The sequence below is a fragment of the Mus musculus genome, chromosome 8, assembly GCF_000001635.26.
Source record: "Mus musculus strain C57BL/6J chromosome 8, GRCm38.p6 C57BL/6J".
NCBI lineage: Eukaryota > Metazoa > Chordata > Mammalia > Rodentia > Muridae > Mus > Mus musculus.
Genome location: NC_000074.6, coordinates 83,955,592 through 83,971,365, shown reverse-complemented (window position 1 = coordinate 83,971,365; position 15,774 = coordinate 83,955,592). Strand labels below are relative to the sequence as shown.

General features: G+C 44.6%; 1 protein-coding gene across 1 annotated transcript; it reads right to left on the bottom strand.

Annotated features, from left to right (window-relative positions):
* Positions 1-1,170: 1,170 nt before the first annotated feature.
* Asf1b (anti-silencing function 1B histone chaperone) lies at positions 1,171-15,672 on the bottom strand. The gene is made up of 4 exons (NM_024184.2): positions 15,429-15,672; positions 6,220-6,335; positions 3,356-3,532; positions 1,171-2,232 (listed from the first exon to the last, which is right to left on the bottom strand). Exons 1-4 carry the CDS (start codon positions 15,535-15,537, stop codon positions 2,026-2,028), a joined length of 609 nt encoding a protein of 202 aa, NP_077146.1. The 5' UTR covers positions 15,538-15,672; the 3' UTR covers positions 1,171-2,025.
* Positions 15,673-15,774: the final 102 nt, after the last annotated feature.

Below are 15,774 nucleotides of genomic sequence, written 5' to 3'. Positions count from 1 at the left end.
ACAATGTTGCTCTATGCCTGTGGGTCAAGGTCAGAGTGAGAAAAAAATCACTGGCCGCCATCTATTGAACAGCTGGCATACTTAAGCTTGGACAAAACAGAACCAAAATTAAAAAAAAAAAATGGGCAAAGAAAAATAGGCTTTGACCCCCAGGTTGTGGTGCAAACTGTACAACTAGTTGAGACTGGAATTAGGGGAGCAAGCAAAGGGAGAAGGTCCAGCCACTGTAAGGACAAGAAGTTACTCATGATATGAAAGTGACAAAGCTGTTCAGCCACAGAAGGACAAAAAAGAAAACAGCATATTACAAAACTTTTTACAGGCACCAGCTGACTTAAGAGCACTGGCTGCTTTCTGGAGGATTGGTTCAATTCCCAGCTCCCCACATGGAGATTCACAGCCACTTCTAGAAGCTCCAAAGCCCTCTTCTGGTCTCTGCAGACACCAGTCGTGGTACACAGCCGGCCCATACAGGCAAAATACCCAAAACACATAAAATAAAATTAAAAAAAAAGTTTTAATCCAGGCAAGGTAGAGCATGCCCTTAATCCTAGCACATGGGAGGCAGAGGCAGGTAGATTTCTGAGTTTGAAGCCAGCCTTGTCTCAGATCAAGTTCCAGGATAACTAGAGAAACTCTATTTCAAAAAAGACACACAAAAACAAAACAACAACAACAAAAAAACCTAAAAAACAAACTAACAAACCAACCTCTCCCCCCACCCCCGTAAAAAAACAACAAAACAACAAAACCACCACCACCATAAACCCTAAAGAAAAACAACCAAACAAAACAAAATAACCATTAAGCTGGGCAGTGGTGGCGCATGCCTTTAATCCCAGCACTTGGGAGGCAGAGGCAGGCAGATTTCTGAGTTCGAGGCCAGCCTGATCTACAAAGTGAGTTCCAGGACAGCCAGAGCTACACAGAGAAACCCTGTCTCGAAAAACAACAACAACAACAACAACAACAACAACAACAACAACAAAAAAAACCAACATTAAAACAACCCTTTTGCAGGTATGGTATTGTACACTTTTAATCCTATCACTCGAGGCAGAGGAGGCAGAGGCAGAGGCAGGTGGATCTCTGGTCTACAGAATGAATCCCAGGCCTGCTATGTGTGAGTGGGTGGACGGAGGAGAGGGGAGAGAAAAAAGCAAAACAATCTAGATGAAGTGCTTTTATTCTTAAGACAACCAAAACTTTTAATATAAAACCTTTTAATATACACACTGCAATCACAATAGCATACATGTAGCAGCAAGGGAACTAAGGGCTTAGGATAGAGGTGGATGGAATGGGAGTTTTTCAGGTCAGCCTGCCAAACACCTCCTTTATCCCAGAGTATTTGGGTATAGCATGAGAATGAACATGTGGTCAAAGCAAACCCTGATGACTCTATGGGGCCAGAATGCATGAAGCAGGACCTCCAATATACCTACCTAGGGCAATCCTCTCAGAAAGCCAGGCTCAGTCAGGAGATGAAAAGGTGGCTGTGACCAAAGTACCTGACATCCCTCATTGGCCTGGGGAGCTCACTTTTGCGTTTTGTAGTACTAGTTAGACTGAATGTCCTAGACACTCTGAAAGGATAGCCATTGTATTGAGCTGGCCTTCGAACTAGGACTTCTTCCTTGCCTAGTCCCCAAGAACTAGAGTTGGAAGGAGTGATAACCTCTGGCCAATGCTAGCCAGACACTGCCCAAGCAAGCCTCACAGAAGGTGGTGTTCAGAAAGCATCTCATAGAAACTGATAATATATAAAGAAAAATGACGCATAGAATGAGCAATACAAGTACCTGCTTTTTAGAGGTCAGTAGGTCATAAGTGAGATGATTCTTCTGGACCTGGATGGAAGAGATTGGGGCCCATTGTTTTTTCTTGGGGCTGACAGATCTGGAGACAGCTGGTGGTCCCCAAATCCTTGAGATGACCAAGCATGTCTGACTGAGGGCTTGTAGGTCCCCTCCAGGTGTGCAAGGAGACTGCTGTGGTCCTACTGAGCTCTACCTGGCTCCCCTGTCAGATGCAATCCATGGAGTTCTCAGGGAGGAGGCCTGGGATGCAACTAGGGAGGCCCAGGCTTTTAACAGGAGTGCAACTGAGGGAAAGGCTGAAGTCCACATTGGGGTCCTGGTTTTCTATGGCTTCCAGACTGTCTGGATTGTTGTCCCAGTTGATATGGAATCGGGTCACCCGGGGGTTAGAGGCCAAGATGTTCCGCTGTAGCTGTAGTAAGAAGAAGAATGTCAGCCCTTGTCACCTAAGTGTTCATTATTCCCTCAAACCTCCACTTTGAGCCTGAAAGCAGACTCAAGCACCCCTGTTGCTCAGATGTAGAACCCTAGAGATACTTGAACACTCTGGGTAGGAATAGGGCCTTCTCATCCTGGGTTTGCTTAGCTTTGTTCATTTGGTTTTGGGTTGTTTTGAGAGAGGGTCTCAACTATGTAGCCATGGTTGGCCTATAACTATATAGATGAGGAGGGCCTTAAACACATGAGATCTGCCTATATCACCCCAAGTGCTTTAACCCCCGCCCCCAAGTACTGGGGTTAGAGATATGTATTACCATGCCTGGCTTATTTGATTTAAAAAAAAAAAACAAAAAAACTTTGTATATGGGTGTTTGGCTGTAAATATGTCTATGTCACATATGTGTGCCTGGTGCCTTTGGAGGCCAGAAGAGGGCATAGATCCCCTAAAACTGGAGTAAAAGTTGGTTATGTGCCACCATGTGGGTGCTGGGAATTGAACCTGGGTTCTCTGGAAGAGCACTGAGCCATCTCTCCAGCCCATTCGCTCGCTCTTTCTTTCTTTTTTTAATATTTTTATTTTTATTGTATGAATGTTTTCCTATTGAGATGTCTGTTTGTCACGTATATACCAGATCCCTGTGGAAGTCAGAAGAAGGCATAGATTCCCCTGGAATTGAAATTGCAGGTGGCTGTGAGCTACCAATGTGGATGCTAAGAATCAAATCCAGGTTCTCTGCAAGAGTAGCCAGTGCTCCTAACCATTGAGCATTTCTCAGGTGCTCCCCAAGCCTCACACACCTGGAAACAGGGTCTTGCTATGTAACCTAGGTTGGGCTGGAACTCATTATGTAGATGATGCTGGCCTCTAACTTTCAGGGCTGGGGTACTGAGATCAGTATGCTCCATTGGTCCTAGCTGTAGCCCTCATTCTGTTAGGCATGCCTCCAGAAGAAAAGACTTACTATATTCTAGCTCTAGCTTAGCACTGCAGAGACAGCATGACCTGTTAACCTTGACTGACCTTGGCTCCCATCTCCCCTCAACTGTAAGGGAACTGGCCTGTCTAAAGCACAAAGTGCAGAGACAGGCCCCACCTGAGAGAAGTCTGGCTTTGGGGGTGGGTTCTCTCGAAGCTCTGGGTCTGGGTACTCATTGTTGACATAGTAGCCCACACGGATGAACTCTTGTCCATGGTAGGTGCAGGTGATGAGAACCACAGTCACACCCACGGCGTCCGTCTCAGGAATGAGGGATGGGTTTGGGGCATCAGCCTAGGGAGACATAGTCTGCGCTTTAGCACTGCCAATCATGCCCAAATGTCATTAACACAAAGACTACCAACAAAGCGGGGCTAGACAAACTGATTATACAGATGACTATAAAGAGATTGTGAATTTGATTTAGCAGCATGCTTGCCCAGCATGCACAGCCCTGTCTTCCATCCTTAGTTCCTAGTAATAATAACAACAATAAGAAATTCACAACTGTTTGAACTTGATTAGGAGACACAGGTGTTCAGGTGGACTACAGTGTACAAGGTGACTGACGATGAGATGAAGATGGTCAGGTGACCTGCTGGGTCAATTAAGGGCTTGGGAAAGAGTGGTGCTTAGCAGGAGGTAAGGTCTGAAAAGACTGGCAGCATATGGAGGGCTGCAGCAGAAGTAAGGAGACCAGGTAGGAATCAGCCTGGAGGGGCAGTAGCCTAAACCTAGCAGCAGAGAAGAGTCACAGATCAGGGTATTTGGTTTTGGATGGAATAGCTATGTCAGTACAATAAGAAACCAATACAAATGAAAACACAGACCCTTAACCAAAACCACCACACAGCTGAGTATCATCAATGGGGCCCTGTTAAATGACCAAGCTGTATGCTCTGGAAGTAGGCCTTGGCTGTGAACACTGGGCACAGTGGGCTTGACAGGTAGGATTGTGTGAGGGCAGGTAGCTTGGAATAGGGACACAGTGGGAAGGAGGTGATGGATGGTGACTTTGGACATAGCACTACTTGGAAGTCACAGCCTATCTTTATATTCACTGGTTCTGAGTTTACAAATCTGGCAACTTGATACATCTAGAAACTTCAAAATCGGCAACTATAGTACTTTCATAGTTGCTTACAGACATGTACAGAACAAGGAAAAACCCTTTGCTCAGGTTCCAACATGGGGCCAAACTAGGGGCTACTTGGCCTTCTTGCTTTAGCTTTCAGTACAGAGCACAAGGACCCTTTTGGTTTCTTATGGTGAGCTTGGGTTCCTGTTTGTCAGGGTGTGAACAGTTTTGCTATACATTCCAGCTACCACAATATTTGTCTCTCTCCTGACCTAGAAACATAAAGCTAAGAAACCATGAAACCCCCTGGAACGTTCCCTTTCTTTGCTACACTGCCAACAATCCTAGGGCAGAATATAAGCACTTAAGTTTTATATTCACCACCATCTTTACTACACATTCTTATAATCGTTCGTTAAGACAGGATCTCACTGTACAGCCTTGGCTGGCCTCAAACTCAGAGATTTGCCTGCCTCTGCCTCCTGAATGCTCACATTAAAAGTATACCACAACCTGTCTAGTTGTTTGTTTGTTTGTTTCTTTCTTTCTCTCTATCTCTCTCTCTCTTTCTTTCCTTCCTTCTTTCTTTCTTTTCTTTCTTTCTTTTTTTTTTTTTTTTTTTTTCTGTCTGTATAGCCCTGGCTGTCCTGGAACTCACTCTGTAGACCAGGCTGGCCTCGAACTCAGAAATCTGCTTGGCTCTGCCTCCCAAGTGCTGGGATTAAAGGCATGCGCCACCACTGCCCAGTTCTAATTGTTTTTTAACAGCATCTGGTTGTATACTCTAGGCTAGCCTTGAAGTTGAAGCAATCTTTCTACCTTAGCCTTCCATGTACTGAGACTACAAACAAGTACCACTAAACTCAGCTACCACCTTTAATAGAAACTGAGTATTTGATTCATTATGCATACAAATGTTAACTCACTGATGCCAAATGATTTATTGAAATGTCTTAAAAATCAATGAGTAGCTGGGCAGAGGTGGCGTACGCCTATAATCCCAGTACTTGGGAGGCAGAGGCAGGCGGATTTCTGAGTTCAAGGCCAGCCTGGTCTACAGAGTGAGCTCCAGGATAGCCAGGGCTATACAGAGAAACCCTGTCTCGAAAAACCAAAATCAATGAGTAAAGATTTATATCATACAGCAAATAACAAAATAAATAAGATCCCAAAATGAAGTGCTATCTGGGTAAAAGCAACTTATGGAGAAAATCTGTGCTGGGAAAATCTTTGTTCAGATATGGGCTAGTGCTTCTGGCTAAGTTCCTGAGTCAACCCTTATTAGTAAGGTATTTGAGAGAAGGTCTTACTGCATAGCTTAAGTTGGATCCAAACTATGTGTACTGGGTTATAAGTATATACTGCTGTGCCCAGCCCTGGCTGATAAACAAGTAACAAGGACTCTTGATCCTTATTCTTCCTTGAGGGGAATAGTTCAATATTCATGAACTATGTTTATGGGTTTTATACAACTCCTGTGAACAGATCACAAATTAGTGGTCCAGTGGTCACTAAGAACTGTGACCCAGAGGTCCCCACTTCTGGGGAGGGGAAGGACATCTGATGAGACTGGGTGAGTTCAGAGTGGTGGTCCTTTAAAAGATAGCTTCAATCAGACAGCTCCTGGCAGTCAACTGAGACATGTGGCTCAGGCAGGCCTTGAACTTGTGGTCTTCCTGCTTCTACATCCTAAGTAGCTGGGATTACAGTAGTTTTGTCACCAGTCCAAGTTTAAGGATTTGAACTTAAACTTGACTGCCAAAACCAGTGTGCTTTCAGGTAAAAGAGGAAGGTTCTAGGCTTAGGTGTGGCTCAGTAGTGAATGTCTAGTATGTCAGGCCCTGATTCCATCTCCAGCCTGAAACATTTCTGGAAATCAAGAGCTAAAGCAAAACTTACTTACCTGAAAGACGAACATATGCCTTCCTGCAGGGACAGGGCCCACCAGCACTGAATCTAGGATCTGATCAAACTCCTCACTCTCAGCTGAGCCCACATAAATGATCTTCCACTCCAGGTCTGCAAGAACATGGGGGATAAGGGAACTGAGGTCTTAAATAGCTGGAGAGCAAGGCAAGGGTCTTCTTGTCAGCATTAGGCAAATCTGAATATACTAGAAGGTCCTATGAACTGGTGTGTTTGCTGGGCTGTCGGTTCTGGCACCACAGTCCTGATTAAGAGCAAATATGAAGATCTATTTTAATGGAGACATTTCTCCTGTGGGCCTAACTTGGCCAAGTGACCTTGACTCTGGCCCTCCCGGGAAAATTAGGCCTCTCAGTAGCCGAGAGGAACCATATAGTAGAGGCTGACTTGAGTCCTGTGACATCAGCTTGTGAGGGAACAGCAGGGAGTTGGGCTACCTTGGTCTCTGGGTAGGAAGTGCCATCTCATTCTCTTTCACAGAGGATTGGTGCCACCTAGTAGAGCAAATCCCTCGATAACTGGGGCAGGGTGGCAGATTCCAATCCAGCAGGAGAGCCAGGTGGCAGGAGGGGAAAGGCAAAGCTGTGGGGGGGGGGGGGAACCAACTTGTCCCAAAGTTGTCCACATCTGGCACCAACTCATGCCTACTTGTGCACATTGTGGGACAGAGGCTCTGCCAGCAAATGTTGTATGACAAGGCATACCTCCAAAACCTGACAATGTACTCCATCACTAAGGGACTCAGTCCTGGAGTATACCCATAAGAGATCAAAGAAAAAGTACCTGGAGACCCTTCCTATTAATCTCAGAAGAGCCCTGGTACTCATAGCCTCTTGTAGAGGGGCCAAGTGTTACCAGGAGCAAGGTCATGCTAGTACAGAGACGCTTGGCACCAGACCCAGAACTTATTTTAGGCTCTTTGAAATTACACAACCCCTAGCTCCAGCAGCTGGGAAAAGTTGCACAAGCTGAAATTTTCACAGAGAGCTCTTGGAAGCTGCCTGGCTCTTGGTCCAGTGTGGTACGGGCATCCAACACTGGAAGCACACAGATATCAGATCATACTATGGAGTTTGTCACCTGATCCATAAAGCTTTCCTTTATACGTCACGTCCACTCTCTTGTTCCTTCACAATCCCACCTACATCTTTCTAGGTAACCCCATGCCCATGGTTCATCAGGTTCAAACTCCAGCCTTAGTACTTTGGGGAAATTATTTAGTTATTTCATTTTTAAAGTTTATTTTCTTATGTGCCTTTCCTTTTATTTTATGTGTGTGGGTGTTTGCTTGCATGTGGGTCTATGTGCCCTTTGGTGCCTGTACCCACAGAGGCCAGAAGATGGTGTTGGGTCTGCTGGAACTACAGGTACTGTAGGGGGTTGGTCTAGTGCTGCTTGTATTCAAATGCTAAATTCTGTACCCAAGATCTGGTTACTCCATGATGAGCATATCTTCATGTATACCAGCCTTTGTTGTGTAAACCTTGCTCCACATGTTATCCCCGACTGGTTAATAAAGATGCCTACAGTATGTAGCTGTGCAGAAGAGAGGAAGGAGGGCCTCAGGTACTGGGCTTGGGGTCTCAGACAGGGAACATGGTGAGAGAGAAGGAAGAAGTTACCATGAGATAGGTGGATTGTAAGTGCATGACCTATTGGAGTAAGAGTGGCCAGGCAGAACATGGCAAGTTCTCAGTTATTGACAGGGAAGTAGACAAAATAACATAAAAGGTTGATATCTGCCCAGCTCTAAAATTTTTAAGCTTATTATAAAGGTAAAGGTTATTGTTTTTCATTTGAAAACTATATAGTCCAAGTGGGATAGAAATCCCCAGAATAATATTTACCACAACATTTTGGCAAACCAACATGGGGTGAGAACTTACTTATAATCCAAATTGAAATTTCAAATTTCCTGGATGAAAGGTATGTTGTCCCATTAAGATAGAAGTAGTTAATCACTATGTGGGATGGGAGCTAACCCTGGGTTCCCTAGAAGAGCAATCAGTGCTCTAACTGTGGAACAATCTTTCTAGCTGTCCCTAGCTATTTATTTCTTAGGAGTGCTGGTGATGGAACTTAAGGTATGTACATGCCAAAAAAAGTGCTATGCATCTGAGCCATGCTCCCAGACCCATAAATTTAGTTTTATAAAAAGTGACACTCTAGAATCAATGATTCTGGAAGGACAGAAAAGTATGCGACCCTTGCTTGGCCTCACTTTCTAAGATGGCTCTGTCAAGCTCTACTTTCTTCAGGCCCCTTCCCCATACTCCATGGTGCCACATATTCATACACTTAATTAATGTGTTGGAGGGAAGACTAGGCAAAAAAAGAGCTTGACACAGAAGAGTCCCTTGTGTCCCCAAGGCACCTAACATTGCTTAGTTTAGGTCAATACTGTTGGTAAAATCTATTAAAAGGAAGACTGTAGTGTACGCTGGAAGCATCTTCTTGACATGGGCCAGAAACAGACCCAAGAATTCACAAAAGACCACATAAATACTGACTGGCTACAGTCAGAGCTGATCAAATCTTCTACAGGGCCCATAAACTGCAGTCATTTAAAATTTGATGATTTTTTTCATATTTTCTTCCTTCAAAAGATAGATTGCACTGGTATATGCCTTTAATCTCAATATGTGAGACACAGCTTTAAAAAAAAAGACAGAGTTGGGTTTTAGAATTGGCTCTGAGGATTAAGGCACTTGCCACAAAATATAAAGACTCAGCACAATCATTCTCCAGAAAACACATGATGGAAGGAGAGAACTGACTCCAGCAGGTTGTCCTCTAACCTCTGCGAGCACTCGCACATACATACACATATGTAAAAACAAAGGAACAAATGACAGTCTTCCTATGTAGTGTAGGCTAGTCCAGAACTTATAACATATCTGCAAGCCTTCCAAGTATTGGAATTACAAGAGTGCACCCATGTGTGTCTCTCATTCAATCTGGAGCTTACTTTGTCAGCTAGTCTGGTAGACAGTGAACCCTTGGGATCCCCTTCATACTCCCTGGCTTCTACTTGAGTGCTGAACAGTCAAACTCAGGTCCTTCCTGAACCATTTCCTCATACTGGGGTGCAGTGTTTTGAATAGAGAGAAACTAAAAATTTCATTTCAGAATATACTCAGTGTTTAGCATCTGTAGGTTATATAACTATAAACTCAACCAACCAGATAGAAAATATTAGAAAAACAATCTGGGACTGGAGGGATAGCCCAGAGGTGGGATATTCATCTAGCATTCATGATGCCAGGGTTCCATCCCCAGCACCACACATAAAAATAAATTTGTACTGAACATGAATATGTACAACTTTCTTGTTGTTTATTCTCATATCATGTAGACCTGGCTAGCCTATACCTCAGAGATCCACCTCTTGAGTGCTGGAATTAAATGCATTTCATGTATTCTTTAAACAGCATACAACATCTATTTCCATAGTACTGACACTAAGACGAAGTCATGTAGAGCTGGGGAGATGGCTCAGTAATTACAGTGCTTTCTATATAAGCATGTAAAAAGAGCACAGTGGCTCACCTAAAACTCCAGCCTTGGAAGGTGGATGCAGGGGATCACTATAATGAAGTGGCTAGTGAGCCTAGCCATACCACCAAGACCTGGGTTTAAGACACCTGTCTCAATGGATAAAGCAAAAAGAGCATTCTGAAGACGATTCCTGACATCAACCCAAGAACTCCCTCATACACAACTTGTCTGTCCCATCCCTCCACCTAAAAATGGAAAGTCACTTGTAGATGATTAGTTTACGGGAAGGGGCTGGTTGTTGTGGTACACACCTGTAACTCTAGCACTATGGAGATGGAGGTAGGATCTAGAATTCAAGACTAGACTCATGGGCTGGAGAGATGGCTCAGTGGTTAAGAGCACTGACTGCTCTTCCGAAGATCCTGAGTTCAAATCCCAGCAACCACATGGTGGCTTACAACCATCCTTAATGATATCTGATGGCCTCTCCTAGTGTGTCTGAAGACAGCTATAGTGTACTTACATATAAAAATAAATAGGAAATAAATACTTTAAAAAAAAAAGACTAGACTCATATAACATATTAAGTTCAACCAACATAGGGTTCATAAACCCTATCCAAAAAACAAAAGAAAGTCAAACTAATAAAGTCTAGGGGAGACTATGCACAGGATCTATACAACCACTATACTAGTTTGTATATGGACCTTGAATATCTGTGGATACTGGTACCTGAGGGACTTAGAGCTCTGAGACCAATGGTGGAGACTATTTCTTCAAAAGTAGGTCTGGGCCATCAGAACATTCATACAGTATAAAGTCATAATAACCAAACATAGGACTGAATTTCACTTTTTTTAAAGACAGGATCCCACTGTATAAATAGGCTGACCTTGAACTCACAAAGATCCTCTTGCCTCTCCCTCTCAACCACTGTGATTAAAAGTGCTCACAATTTTTGGTTTTTTAATATATGTATGATGTGTTTACATCCATGTAAATATGGGTATGCCTAAGCCATAAAGTGTATGGAGATAAGAGGACAACCCTAAGTACAAACATTGTCAACAAATACAGAGAGCTTTTGAAGATTCTCTTTCTCTATTAACACTTATCCACTGGGCAGTGGTGGCACACACCTTTAATCCCAGCACTTGGGAGGCAGAGGCAGAGGCAGGCAGATTTCTGAGTCCAGCCTGGTTTACAGAGTGAGCTCCAAGACAGCCAGAGCTATATAAAGAAACCCTGTCACGAAAAACAAACAAACAAAAAAAACCCTTATCCACCAAGTTATCGCTGTAGCTTAATTCTGTTTTGTTTTGATGCTCTAAATTGACATTGACCCCTATTAGGATATATCTTTTACAATTTGGGAAAATAAAACCAAAGCTGAAAAATATTACTAAAGACATGTAAAATTTTTTGTAGTTTACCTGAGCTTGTTTTAGACAGCACTGGGACAGAATCCAGAACTTGACACATGCTAAACAAGTGCTTAATTAATGATCTACACCTCAGCCCATTCCTTTCTTTTTCCCCTCCTTTATTTCTTGAAGCAGGTCTGTGTAGCCTTAGCAATCCACCTGCCTCTGCTTCCTGAGTGCTGGGATTAAAGGTGTGTACCATCATGCTCTGGACTTCTTTGCTTGCTTTCTTTTTCCATTGTTGCTTTTTTTTTTCTTTCTTTCTTTTCTGAGACAGTGTCAGGTAGCCCGGGTTGACTTGGAACTTGCTATGAAGCTAAGCTTGATTTTGACCTTCCAGTCCTCCTGTCATCATTCTCCCCAAGCCCTGAGTGCTGGGGTCACAGGTATGTGCCATACTTCCTGCTCTTTGAGACGAGGCTTCCCTATGTATCTGCTTGCACGACAGGAGTGTAGCTGGGCACTGTTTTTTTTTTTTTTTTAAACTTCTGTGCATTATTGCCTGGTCTTTTGTTCATCATACAGATCAACCAACACTGGTACACAACATCTGGCTTCTTTAACTTCTTCAACTAGTACTGAAATTCTCCACTGAAGAGGAGGGGAGCTGGGCCAAATCCACTAAATGTAGACCCGTACCTTGGAACTGTCTATTTCTACATGTTGAAGAGAGGTGACCACAGGGCTTCAGAGCTTTTCAGAAAACTGGGTCAGATGACCATGGCTGAGGAGGTTTCTCAGGGTTTCAGGAGATAGTGCCAAAATGCAAGGAAACAACTTCTCTACGATTCATGGAAAGGAAGTCAGGAAGATGAAGGCCATCTTTCAGGCCCATCAGAATGTAAGGAATAAAACCAACCATCATAACTTAGAGGAAAAACACCCTCTTCTATCTTTTCAAAGGGTCCTGATGTGACAAGAAATTCTACGGTCATTCTTAATATGGTCTCCTAAAATAGCCTGTTGAGCTGATGATACAGCTCAATGGCAGGACAACTGTTTAGCATGTGTGTAGTTCTGATTTCTAACACAGAAATAAAAGACACCACCACACATAGGACTCCTACCACCCCCACAAAAAATAAAGAGGTTAAAATTAAATAAAACTTGCAAGTAGGGTCTGGGGAGATGGCTCAGCATTTTTTTTTTTTTTTTTTTTTTTTTGGTTTTTCCAGACAGGGTTTCTCTGTGTAGCCCCAGATGTCCTGGAACTCACTCTGTAGACCAGGCTGTCCTCGAACTCAGAAATCTGCCTGCCTCTGCCTCCCGAGTGCTGGGATTAAAGGTGTGCGCCACAATGCCTGGCGCATTTCAGAACACTTGCAGAGGACCCAGGTTTGATCCAGAGCACCCACACAGTGGCTCACAACTGTCTCTAATTCCAGTTCAGGTAATCTGACGTCTTCTGGCTTCAGAAAAGGAATCTGGCTAGATGTCTCAGCAGATAAGTGTTTTAAGAACCTGAATTCAGGGGCTGGTGAGATGGGTCAGTGGGTAAGAGCACCCGACTGCTCTTCCGAAGGTCCGGAGTTCAAATCCCAGCAACCACATGGTGGCTCACAACCACCTGTAACAAGATCTGACACCCTCTTCTGGAGTGTCTGAAGACAGCTACAATGTACTTACATATAATAAATAAATAAACCTTTAAAAAAAAAAAAAAAAAAAAAAAAAAAAAAAGAACCTGAATTCAGGGTACTGGAGAGATAGTTCAAGGCTAGAATCCAGTATTGACCTTTAAGATCCAGGTTTGACTCCCAACACCCATGTCGGGAATCTCAAATCAGCTATAGAGGATCAGTTGTCTCTGCCTTCCAGGGGCTCCCATGCATATGCCACCGCCAACATAGACACAAAAATAAAAAAGAAAGGAATGAGGTCACATGTGGAGGTGTACACTTTGAATCCCAGCACTGGGGAGGCAGAGACAAGCAGATCTTTGACTTCAAGGCCCTCCTAGTCTACAGAGTAAGTTCTAGATCAGCCAGAACTATATAGTGAGACCCTGTTTCAAAGAACAAAAAGAAAAGGAAAGAAAACCCCATTACTGAAGAGAATAAGATGGTGGATCCCTGGCTTACTAGACAGCCAGACTACCAGTATTGTAGCTCCAGGCTTTACAGAGACACTGTCTTTTAAGTAGGACAAGGCTAGAGAGACAGCCCATGGTTAAGAGCATTGGCTGCTCTTCTAGAGGCCAGGTAAGATTCCTAACACCTCCATGGAGACTCACAAGCCTGTAACTCAAGTTCTAGAATACCCAACTCCTTCTGAACTATGTGGCTATCAGGCACTCAAGTGGTGGCATAAATACATGTAGACAAAACATACACACAAAAAATAAAATAAAATAAAAATAAAAAGGTGGCCAGGCAGTGGTGGCGCACACCTTTAATCCCAGCACTTGGGAGGCAGAGACAGGCGGATTTCTGAGTTCGAGGCCAGCCTGGTCTACAAAGTGAGTCCCAGGACAGCCAAGACTATACAGAGAAACCCTGTCTGGAAAAAACAAAAAACAAAAAACAAAACAAAACAAAACAAAAAAAGGTGGACAGCAATTGAGAAAGACCACTTGCAGTTTCTCTGGCCCACACCCACAAATTAAACTAAAAAAAAAAATAAATAAATAAAAACAATCTGGACTCAGAACTCAGAGACAAACTTCAATGATAATGCTTCTACTACTATCTGGCTGACTTGGAAAAATCACCCTGCTCCTATTAAAACATGACCAACAGGCTGACTCTAGCCTCGCTGTTCTGGTTCTATAAATAAGGAATAAAAGTAATACTAGGCAATGACCATGCAACCATTTTTAAATGCAAGGAGCACAAACAGACTGATTGAAACCTGATCTCTCAGCATCTGGGAACTGTGAATCCCTTAATCTATCAGCTCCTTATATCTCCTCTTGGCTTCCAAATAAATCGTATTCCACACTGTTACTCTACCTTTTATTTATTTATTTACACCCTGCCTTGTTCCAGTAAGGATTTAACCCAGCTTATTCTATAGTTAGTCATAAGTAGATTCATTTAAACTTAAGGGGTAAGAAACTAGGGAGAGGCTGAGCCACTGACCCACCCCAAGCACACACATAGCAGCTCCAAGTGAACAGGAGTGGCTGGCCTTAACTGAATACCACCAACAGCCACCAAGAGGCACTAGTTGCCACAGCCTAGGCTCTCAGAGCTCCACCTCCTCAGCTGCTACATCCTTTCAACACTCAGTAGAGAAATGGTCTCGTGGAGTGTTGAAAGCAGGTCCTCTGAAAACAGGACTTGCCTTTTGCTGGGGAGCTGAGAATCCAAAGTGACTTCACAGTTTACATGTTCATGGATTTATTTGAAAGTCTTTTGCTCTTTATGGCTCTTGTTCTCTCATCTGTGTGATGAGAGCCATGTCCACCTTTATGTCCCACAGATGAATTAAGTCATTCTGTGAAAGATCCACAAAAGCCCGTGGCCTCCCAGTTGATGGAAGTTGGATCCCATCCCTGTTTGGTCAGTCCACCCACTCCCCAGACAAGGTCAGCCCATCAAAAGGGATGAGGGGTTCCTTGCACTGAGTTAGCTGGCAGCTAGTAGAAATCTCAGAAACTGGAAGAGGCCTGCCTGGCTGTGGCACCCCTCACCTCAGGACATTCACCCAGACCAGGAGCTGGGGAGACCAAGTTACCTACAAAGCCTGGAGTCAGAAGCCCCCATCTCTCCTCAGAGGGAGCTCAGACATAGGATCTGGGACTAACCTAAAGGAAGAAGGCTTATAGGCAACACCATGTTGTTACGGTTGGCAAGCAGGAGTTGTGGGGGACAAATCTGGAGTTGTCTGGGGAGGGGGTTTTTGGGAGCCATGGGGTGAAGAAGGTCTTGACATGGGCGGACAGGGCAACAGAAGAGTCTGGCTGCTTTGTAGGAAAAGATACCCACAAGGAAAAGGGGGGGGGACGGGACTGGAGGTTGGGATTCCATAGGACACGTGGATGGTTTCTTAGGAGGAAGGGCATCAACGCGGGGTCTAGCCATAGGGAAAAGGCGTGGCTGCGGGTCTCCAGGGAAAGCGTACAAGGACAAGCGGTGCAAGACGAAGGGTGACGAGGCCTCCACCAGACAATGTACACTGGACAGAGCCGGCTCCACCGAGAGACCGGAGCTGGGCCATGGAGGCGTATCTAATGGGAGATCTAGTTGGCCCCGGGAGATTGGGGGTGGCGAAACCCCGAGGGCAGGAGGGTCTGGGGTCCCCGGCTCAGGCCCGGCCTCACCGTCAGACAGGGCCTCACTGCATTCGAAGCTGATCTCGAACCGGAAGGGGCTGTGGAAAGGGCTCGGGTTCTCCAGCACAGCCACATTCAGCACCGACACCTTGGCCATCACCGCGCCCGGGAGCCGCAGCTGCTGTGGAGACTTCTTCACAGTGACTTGCGACAGAGAAGAAGGGGGGGACGACAGGACGGAAACCTCCCTGCGTCTCCCAACTCTTCCCTCTGAAGCGCTCCTCCGCTCAGCGCGCTCCCTTCAAATAGCCGGCTCCGCCTTCCAGCCAATCGCCGCTAAGGACCGATGACGGCGCGAGCCATCAGCCAATCTCGAGGCGTCTTCAGGCGCGCG